The sequence below is a fragment of the Amblyomma maculatum genome, chromosome 9, assembly GCF_055883805.1.
Source record: "Amblyomma maculatum isolate TAMU_Amacu chromosome 9, ASM5588380v1, whole genome shotgun sequence".
NCBI lineage: Eukaryota > Metazoa > Arthropoda > Arachnida > Ixodida > Ixodidae > Amblyomma > Amblyomma maculatum.
Genome location: NC_139352.1, coordinates 15,312,483 through 15,323,046, shown reverse-complemented (window position 1 = coordinate 15,323,046; position 10,564 = coordinate 15,312,483). Strand labels below are relative to the sequence as shown.

Genomic DNA, 10,564 nt, shown 5'->3' with positions numbered 1-10,564 from the left:
AGAAGCGCCACCGCATCGTGCTTACCCCCCTCGCTGACTAAATAAATAAAGATGTTTTGTCCTCCTCCTCCTCCGGTTTTTACCCTGGCATGAAATTAGCATACAGGTAGCGTGAAAACTATAAAATGCAAGCACACTGATGGGCGACGGGCAGGAACTCGAGGAATTTCCTTGCGTACGCGTTGATTAATCTAAAAGGTCAAGTGACGGAGCAGATTCAAACGAGAATACCGCACAACGGGAAGTTTTTCTTCAAATGCTTTGTCTGGGTATCTCTTAAGAGGCAGTAGTTTCGGAATCAGATAATTTGCACCTGCATGCATGGCTGTCGTCAGTAACATGCTAGAGAAATATGTCGTGTTCACGGTTTCAGTCTAGTACAGATTGTTGGCAACTATAGCTAAAGTTATGCCCATGGATGGTTATGTCGTTCTATAAAAGCACGCACTGGTCAACAACTCACCTTGACGAATACTCCGCGCAGTAAGGCAGATTTTTTCCCCTCGTCTTCTCGATGAGACCAGTTAGGTTCCCAGAGAAGGCGGGTCGTGTCCATAGCCTGCAACAAATGCAGCACACGCATAATGGGTTACGATGCCTTGCATAAGCTAAGAAGTGAAAAACCGAGGACGGTCTGTTCCACCTTTGATGGCTGCAGGAGTGCCAGCGATCACAGCCCTTCTGACCTGTGCCGTACGTCATATAAACATGCATGCGTAACCGTGCTAATACGAGAATTAGAAAATAAAGAGAAAGCTTAGGAAGATCGAAAGGTCGCATGTACTTACGTAAGCAAGTCAGTGCATCCCTAATTTTTATGGTGCGCGAGCAGTAAAAGAGACACCATGCATAGTAAAAGGCCGCCAACCAAACAAGCTCGAAACCGGCGCCCCGGCGCTTTCCTCGCCGTGCTTATCACGTGACTGTAATAAAAGGGCCAGTGCGAGCTGGCAATGTCATCGCTACGCTTCGGTGGGAAGAAGTTAGTCTACGTCTGCGCAGAGTACCCATATACTTTGGAGCACCGCCGCTAACACCGTAGAATTTTTCTAAGCGCGCATTGGATTACGTAACCTGCTACGAACATCGACGGCTGACTCACAGATCTCAGCGCCCCCACCAAAATTGTCCATTAAGGAAAGCAAGATGGCGGAGGGCGGTTCGGAAGGTGTCTTGTGTAGGCAAGTAAATATACTATTTCTACCTTGCGAATTCTGTTGCCTCGCTTCGAAATGAATTGGTTGCACAGCCGCAGTAGACGTTTCTCGGACTGCTGCCGTGAGCTTTATCGTGGTGCCTGTCCCCGGAACCCGTCGTTCGCGAAGTGTGCATCGAACGTCGTAACCTATGGCAAAAAAAGAACGTTTCATAATCCGCTTAATCGAATTGAGCACCTCGATAACGTTTCTCGTAGGGCCTTTGTGTCGTAGTTCGTCGCTACCGTATCAGGTCGAATTGTGCTTGCGCTTGTACGAATCTTTGAATCCATACACATCGTGGTGAAGGCTGTATGCCACGGTCATAATGCCACTAGGCGGAAGGAAAAAAAAATGTGTAGGCCGACGTGTGTGTTTATGCTTCCAGTCGCTGTCGCTATGACCTATCGGATGTCGTAGCCGCTGCTACGCGCCTATGAGCTTAAATTCTTGCGACGACTGTGTCGATGCTTTACTTCGAAACATTAGCTCTAGTCGACGAGTGTTGCTGTGACCGCGTTCCATTCAGCTGCGTATCTCATTCATATGAGCGCTCGGAGTTTACATGGCTTCGCGCGCTGCTATTTCGCGCATACAAATTAACGTTTTAAGATTTCACGAAGAGATTAGAACGGGCTCGGGATGTGGTGTTCCAATGCTCGGCGTTTGTGTTTTGCCTTGACAGCGCTAATTTAGCAGCTAATTTGCGAAACCATATTTGCGTTCTGTTTTCTGTAAGTATTTAACGTAGCTATTGGGGGAAGTGTTGAAGAGATATCAAAATTTCACTTTTACTTGCACACACAACGTATCCTTTTTTTTTTCTTTTCCTCTCTACTAGTTGCCCTTTATCTGCCGTGCAGTCAACCGTCGTGTCTGCTTTCCGGAGCGCGATTTTTTTTTAGCCTCCTCCAGCTGTTGAGCTGGTGCCTTTCAACAGTTTTCCGCCCTGCATCAGCGGCGATAGCGTGTACCTGCCTTAACGGCCGGTTTCGCTGCGACTTGGGTGTTTGGTAACTGTGCTCATTTTAACGCAATTAGAAACTAGAATCAAGTGTCGAATGCCGTGAAGATTTAATGCAAATCTAACATATTGAACCAGTGAAAGACACAGAAACACAAGAAGAAAAGTACACGGGACAGCGCTGTACTAACAACTGAGGTTTACTAGAAGAAACTGTCGGCCAAGGAACCAAATGACATATGCGTATCAGACACTTACAAGAGGACAAGTATATCTCGATTCAACACAGTATCGCGAGGACGATGACAACCATAGTTACGCAAACCTTATTCAAAATAAGCTTCCTCATCACTGCAGAGAATTTAAAAACTGTGTTGCTGACTGACAGTATTTCAGTAATCGGGAAAGGGAAGAACAGGCAGGAAAGGAAGGTTTTGGAGGCCTATCACATTAGGGTGCAAAGCAGGGACAAGTGCATTAGTGCACCTTCACTTTTACTTGGCAATAAAAAGGTTAGATTGTTAGGCAACAGTGTGCGCATGTAGGTAGTAAGCGACATAAGTGAAGGTTTGCTTTCCTATGGTTGCCATCGTCCACGCAATACTGTGTTGAATTGAGACTTTCCTTCTTGTGAGCATTTGACACACATATGTAATTTGGTTTCTTGGCCGTCTGTTTCTTCCGGTAAATTTCAATTTGTCCAGTGCTGACCCATGTACTTCTCATCTTTTGTTTGTGTCTTTTGCTGGTTCAACATGGTAGATTCGCACCAACTAGCCCAAATGGACACCATGTTAAAGATTTAATGCAGTTCTTGTGCTGCATAGGCGAATTTGCTGTGGTTAGCTACGATTTAGTGATGTTATGTCGTATCACAACAGTTGTGCCTGTGAAATACTTTTTCATCCCTACTTCTCGCCTGGAAAGGATATGAAGTGAAAAATATTTTTAAAAGCAACTAGCTCTTTCTCCTTGTTATAGCCTTCATGTAATATTTTATCAGTACTGTTTTCCAGTAATGTCAAATGAACACTGACATGCAAGCTAATGTGTGGATTTGGGGTTTTTTTCTTTATAGTAAGCTATAATGAAGGCCTTTTTTTGCAAGGTAATTTTAATAATACGCCTCAGCAATGTTGAGTGTTTTTTTTCTTTTGAAAGGTGTTTTTTAAGGAAAAAAAGTTCATCATTATCACCATGTCTCTTTAGTCACTGATAGGATTGTGAGGTGGCTTAAAATACCTTGTAATTATGGATTTAAAGCATTATGCACATGATGGGATTTCATGTGTGTGCACGTGTTGTGATAACGATGAAATGTTTGTTATTGCACGCGCACACGCGAGGAAGAAAAAAAGGAATGTAGAACAGCTGTAGAGCAGTCGATTGCTGTGTACTGTCTCCTTTACGATACAACATATTTTGGCGACGAGGATGTTAGTTTAAATCAGGATCTCGACGTGAACTGCTCACCACCATCATGAGCTTCTCGGGCCTCCAGCCGCCGCCCCCTTCCTGCAGACTCCCTGTCGTCCTGCCCTTCCGTGGGAGCAATGAGAGCAGGCTTTTCACAATTACATGCTGGCGTCTGATGCCTCTACACTTCCTGCAGACCGGCAAAAGGCCGTATCGCTAAACTACTTGGGACTTGAAGGTCAGCACATTTTCTATACATTACCGTTGTCGTCCCCTTCAGCGGCTACCGCTGCTGCCTCACACTCCGGTGACGTGGCACTTCGCTGTGACGAATTCGACGAGGCGATTTCCATACTAGCGACGCGCTACCAGTCCTCTGTAAATGTGATCGCCGTTTGCCACTGTTTTCGCCGCCGAGTACAAACTGCAGGAGAGCCAGCCGATGGGTACGTCGCTGCCCTCCGTAGCCTTATCGGTGACTGCGGGTTAGGGAGCCTCGCGGACGTCATGATTAGAGATCAGCTGGTGGAGAAGACCACTAATCACCATTTGCGTGAATGCCTTTTGATGGAAGGCTCTTCCTTGACTCTGTCGCAAGCCATGGCCCTTGCATGGCAGTGCGAGCAAGCTTTCCGTGAGGCAAAAGAGATTTCAAAAGAGCTAGCTCCAGTACACCATGTAGGATGCGAGTGCGCATCAGATCGGTACCTCAGACTCCTTGCAACAAATGCAATTGCCACGTACAGAAATCTTCCTATCCACTTCCGGAAAGCTCTTGCTACTACTCACCTCGTGAATAACCCTGCATGCCGAGCCCGTAAACGGAAGTGTCGGTGGGGCAAAGTAGGCCATTTCGTTTGCAAGTCGTCGGATTGCTCCGGTCAAGTGCAGCAAGTCGAAGACGAAGATACTGCAGACACGTCATCTATGCCGAATTACGCCACCAGTGTGGCTGTTCTACAGGTTAATGGTCGGAAAAACAGAATCTTTGCCTCTGTCCTCGTTGAAGGCAAGTCCATCCGCTTCTCGATTGACACTGGCTTATCAGTATCCATTCTTGCAGAAGATATTTATCACCTATACTTCGCCGATACCTGCCCGTTAAAATCAACCACGGTTCAACTTCTGGACTACTCTAAGTAACGGATTGCCGTACACAATTCAATGACCGTTCCGCCTGTATCCTGCTGTATGTCATCTCGGGAGGGACAACACTGCTGGGTCTGGATGCCATCGCAGCTCTACAAATGAAGCCCTGGAATGCCTATCTGTGACCCTTGAATTGACTGTTACCACCTGAGCTACGTCCGACCTTCAGGAATATGACTTGCCCGCGACTACGTGCGAGTGCAGGACTCCGTTTCTCCTGTCACATGCAAGCTCTGACGGTTGGCGTTTGCCATACGCGAGCAAATTTCCGCAGAACTCCAGAAGCTAGAAGCTCGGGATTTTATTGAACGGGTCGATGCTTCCAAGTGGATCTCTCTTATCGTCGTTGCCTGGAAAAAGTATGGTTCCATCCACATTTGCGTGGATTTACGTGAGCCTAACAAGGCTATTGTGGTTGATAGTTTCCCCTTGCCGCAAACAGTAGAGCTTCTGCATAGCTTGGCTGGGTCGCAGCGTTTTTCGAAGTTGGACCTCGCTTCGGCCTATCATCAAGTGCCACTCCACCCTGAGAGTCTGGAATTAACAATATTTATTACTTATGATGGACTCTGCCGCTTCAAGCGCGTCTGTTTTGGCCTTGCTTCGGCGCCTTCGGCTTTTTAGAAGATGATGCACTTGATACTGAAGGGATGCAAGGAGGTCCTCTTCTACATTAATGACATCATTTTTCATGGCACCACACGAGAAGAGCATCTGATTAACCTCTGTGTTGTTTTTGAGCATCTGTCTCAAGCCGAACTCAAGCTGAATCCAAAATGTGTCTTTGACGTTCCACAGCTTACTTTCTTGGGACATGTTGTCAGTTGGGAATAACTGTTTCCACTTCCTTCTGCCATCGAGGCAATTACGAAGGCTCCGGCTCCGTCTAACATCGGTGAGCTTCGCTTCCTCCTTGGACTCGCGGGTTTTTACTCCAAGTTTATTCCGCATTACACAGATGTCGTTGAGCCTATGCGCACCCTGCTTCTTGGAAACGATTCAGCCTTCACTTGGACCGCTGCTGCAGACTGAAGCTTCAAGCAACTGAAAGCCATGTTGATGTCGTGCAACGTGTTGCATTTCTTCGATTCTGCTCTTCCTGTTGTCATCACGACTGACACTTCCGGATATGGCTTAGGGGCGGTGCTACAACAAGACAACGGCCATTCCCTGCAAACTGTTGCGTTTGCCTCCCTTACCTTAACCACCCAAGAACGGAAGTACTCTGTTGGTAAACTTGAGGTCCTAGCTTGCGTTTGGGCGTATGAACGCTGGCACATGAATTTATGGGGCCGGCCTTTTGTTCTGCGAACAAATCACAGTGCTCTTGTCACTTTTGTTGACGAAAGGAACGAGACATCGGCCGTTGCGAATTTCACGTTGGCTCGCCTGTTGAGGTATAACTACACTGTTGAATATCGTAAAGGCAATGAAAACGTCGTTGCGGAGGCTCCGTCTCGCCTGCCTTTATCAATACAATCATGCAGTGAGCCAGGTGAGCTCGACACTGTTGATGACGATTTCGTCTGCCTGCTGTCCCCAGCTGGCACTGTACAAAAACTACAAGAGGCAACCATAAATGACTCTACTGTTGCAGAAGCCATTCAATATACTTCAACATGGCCTGACAAGAAATCCCTGCCAAAAAATCTCAAGCCATACTATCTGCAGCATGGACAAGCCAGTTGTCCATGCTGCAGGATGTTCTGTTTGAGGGGACAGAGTCGTTGGCCTGAAAGTTTGCGACGACGCCTCTTGGACATTGCACATGAGTCACATCCCGAAATCTGTTGCACTAAAAGCCGATTGCGAGAGCTTTGCTGGTGGCCGCAAATGGACGAGCACGTTGAACAGTTGGTACGAACATGCATCGTTTGTCAATCATGTGACAAGTCGGCTCGTCCAGTTGTAGCTCCTTTGCAGCCTATTGCCTTTCCAGATAAGTTGTGGGATAAACTTGCCACTGACATTGTGGGACCTTTCGACCAAGCTCCAAGTGGTTGTCGCTTTGCTCCAAGTGGTTGTCGTTAAAAAATTGCCTTAAAGTATTAACCTTTCTCAAGCTCAGCAAGTTTTGTAGTTTGTTAAAAGTTGTTCCTTAGTCCCTTATGTACAGTGTGAACACTGCTCTGTTACTGTGTATTTCTACTGTCAAGCCACTATATTTTTTCTGCCTTCAGTAATTTGCTTATTACGTAGGGCATAAGACTGCATCATTTAATCTTTTCTCTATCATCTTGCGTAATTTTTTTCTGCTGTAAGGTAATGCATTAGGTTTGCTGTGCTTTACATTATTGCTATACTTCTTTTTTTGTCACATCGACTTGTGCCTCTTTTCTTATGGGTGCGAAATGATGAACATAATGAAAAATGTTTTTGTGTCAGGGTTTGTGCTTTACGTGTTGTACCTATGGGTGGCATAGTCTTCAAAATGTGCCTGAAGGTAAAGCGCTAGATGTTTTGTGTGAATTCATGCACATTGAATGCATGGGACCAATCTTGCTTTTCATGCGGGCTTCAGTAGCAGATGTGAAGTGTTGCTGCCTTTGCAGCCTTTTCATTCCGCTGACACTGGTGCATAATTTGGTCTTAGAAACCACACTGTGTGTTTCGAAAATTGCCAACAGGTTCTGGTAGAACCGCGATGCTTGCACCACAGAGCTGCGGGAGCACCGTTTTGGTTGGAGAAAAAAAAAGAGCAGTGTGATTGTCGTTAACAGCAAGAGCTACCTTCGATAGTGGTGATTTGATTTTTAGTGGTACAGGTTTGGCTTCGGCAGGAAGTGCAATGGTGTTTGGTCCATGCAAGGCAGGGTTAATGACTCATTTTCCACTAGCAGTACACTTCTGTGGAGCTCAGCACGGGCCGCAAGAAAGCTTGTATTTGTTGGAAAATACCAGGGGCTGAGCTGTACACTTTGGTACATGAAGCAGGTCACTAGTCCATCACTATGGTTTAAGCGACAAGGGAAGAGTTAAGGGCTTAGGCACCCTGTGTTTAGTTCACAGTATTTTTAGGTTCTGGGTTTTTGACAAGCTGATGGTACATGTACAGTTTTATATCATTGTTTGGGAGAACGATGAAGTCTTTTTTTAAAGAGTTTTACAGAAACTCAGTTCTGCTGTGAGCTTGTATTGCCAAAGTGCCTTGGCAGGAGCTTTTATATGACCAGTCAGTAATGTGCTGTAAAATGCTCGTGTAGCAAGATTGGAGCATGGGTTATGCTTCTAAGGGAATGCTTGTGTACCTTTAAAGTCTAAAGCATTGTAGTTGTTTAGCGAACAAAATGCTTATGACCTTCATGCATTAGTGAAAAGTTAAATTTCATAGTCCACATAACGTTTGTAGTTGTAATATGAGGATGTCTGGTGTGGACAGCTTATTACTACTGTGGCCAGGCTGCATGGAAACTCATCTAGGTTGTTCGCCAAAAGGTGTATGCAGTACTGCTACTGACGTGTTTTCTTGGGGAAGGTTCTTGGGCTTTGATGCCTGCTGTTGCCCTATTGGTAAGCATGTATATCTCTTCCCGCAGGTATTTTCTGAGTGGTGTGTGCAGGGATGGGCACAGGTGCCTCTTTTCACATGACCGTTCAATGGGTCAGGTCGACAATGTGTGCCGCTACTACTTGAAGGGAGAGTGCATCTATGGCAGCCGCTGCAGGTGAGACAGATCTGGTGCTTCAGTATTGCGCATACTCAGTGGTTTGCATTTGAAAGTGAAAGTGAAAGTTTATTAGCTTGAACATGTTAACGAAGTGCATAAAAATACAGACGAGGGTCCCATAGTCAGAAGACTGCACCGGGACCCTCGCATTCTTGTTGCGTTCGGTTGCTGTGATTTGTAGAGCTGTTCACTAAAGCATGACCAAGGTATTGTATTCCAGGTTTTGCTGTCCATTTGCTGTGAATGCAGCTTGTTTGATACCAGACTTTTTTGTTTGCTTTGAAGTTTGAAGTGATGTGAACCTTCTGAATGTGGTGGCTTACTTTGCGTGCTTTAGCGCTGTTTTTCCTCCATGCTATGCGGTGCGCAGTTGAGTTACAAGATTTTCCACTTCTGCTTTCATTTATTAAATGCAATGTAAAGCCATTGATAGCTGGAGCAGTGCACTGTCATAATAGGAGTGTTGCAGTTCTTGTTTTGGGTGCAAGTCTTTGCACCAGTCTGGAAGACATGGGGAAGGTCTACACCACTTTCTTTGAAACTCCAAGGCCTTAATTGGAACAGATTGCAGGATGAAAATTGCTGAGCTTGACATTGTCTAGTGCACACTGACTTTTAACTGGAAGCTTTTCCCTAAAATGGAGCTGGTTCGTTTCTGGTTTTGAGATTTGGGTTTCGGTTTTGGGGTTTTTCAGTTTCAAGTCCGATTGTAACGCGCATGTATTTTTAAACGCTTATTTTCGGGGAAAAAAGATGCGCTTTAGAATCATGCAAATACGGTACTTTATACATGGGATTCTCAATTCTCTATACAAAGCAGCTTGGCTAGGTTTTCCCAATCTCCTCATTGTCATGGAACCCCGTGTCTTCCAGGTGGGTGCTGAGAGAGGTCTGAGTGTCTTGGCTTCCACCATTCCTGAGTCGCATGCAGAAAGAGCACATTCCAAGTACTAATCATGCAGGCTGTTCCTCTCTCAAAAACTGCAATCCATGTTGTGTCGCCTAGGTATGACCACATACGGACAAAGACCCGGACTGACGTTGGTGGGCGCTCATCGAGGGGCGGCCGGGGTTCAGGCCAGAACCACCGGTCGCAGAATCACCCTGGTTTTGCTGAGGAGGACAACCATAGCGAACGTCACTTGGCCACATCAGGCAGTTCGGCTACCCCCAGCCGTGCGACACTCACAGGTGGGTATATTTGAGGGTACCAAACCAACACTGGGCAAAAATGCAAAAGCATTGCTGGGATTTTTTGCTTGTGCTTTTATTGTGCTGTTAACACGTGTAAGGGCCACATTTTTTTCCAGATTCGAGGGCCAATTTTCAGGGTGCGGCCCATACACGCGACGTATGAAACATTTTTTTTTTTTTCAAGTAAAAACAGACCAATTAGTGAATTTGCAGCGTTTATTTACCATTCAGTCATCACTTGCGGGGTTTTCAGTCTACGAGCTGGCACTGTGCTTTGGTGCACGCTTACCCCACAAGTTGTCGTTAGTCCTGTCTAAACTCTGAAATCCCAGTTACCTTGAAGCTACAAGATACAATGTCCATAGATACCGAGTTCCACGCGGACAAAATCCAGCCAAGCACAGTCGCGAGTGGTGCCCTCTTGAGCCACCGGTCAGCGTCTAGTCGTGTTTGCCGTTTGCAATTCATTCTGAGTACTGCCTTCGGAACTCAACCTTAAAAGGCCGATTAATGCTGACGTCCAGGGGCTGCAGCATGCGATGAAGCTGCCCTGAATAACGACCATGTCAGTGTGGATATTGCACAGGTGTTCTTTAACTCTATCCATCAAGTGAGCGCCGAAATCGCAAAACAAAGCCGAGTTGGCCGGGGCTGGCGATACAGATTCCAGTGTGGATTGCGGAAGCTCGCAGCAGAGGGAAAATATGATAATGATGATGACCCACGACTTAGGGTGCCGTCTGGAAGCTCCTGTGCATGTTCATTTTGAAGGCTATGCCAGCACGGGTCATGGAAAGCTTTGGTGCAGCCCTCACACAGATCTCTTTTCTTTTTGGATATCTGCTTCGGGAAATAGGGGGTGTGGCCAATACACGGGTGCGGCTCTTACTCACATTTATACGGTAGTTTGTTCTTCTTTAAAAAATTTTTGCCGAATGTCAAAGGGGCACCTGAGGTTGGTTGTGTTTTGTCTGCTA

The 10,564-nt window shown here is 46.2% G+C and overlaps 1 protein-coding gene across 4 annotated transcripts in view; it reads left to right on the top strand.

Moving 5' to 3' along the window:
- The first annotated feature begins 1,028 nt into the window (after positions 1–1,028).
- The window catches only part of LOC146178414 (putative E3 ubiquitin-protein ligase makorin-1), a 34,589-nt gene continuing 25,053 nt past the window's right edge, over positions 1,029–10,564 (top strand). For 3 of the 4 annotated variants that reach the window (XM_084578251.1, XM_084578249.1, XM_084578248.1), the window contains exons 1-3: positions 1,029–1,181; positions 8,262–8,390; positions 9,400–9,584. In XM_084578251.1, coding sequence (XP_084434377.1) covers positions 1,147–1,181; positions 8,262–8,390; positions 9,400–9,584 — 349 coding nt within the window. In that variant the 5' untranslated portion in view covers positions 1,029–1,146. Of the gene's footprint in view, positions 1,182–2,079; positions 2,210–8,261; positions 8,391–9,399; positions 9,585–10,564 lie in introns of those variants that run through there. The other variant, XM_084578250.1, reaches the window with a different exon arrangement.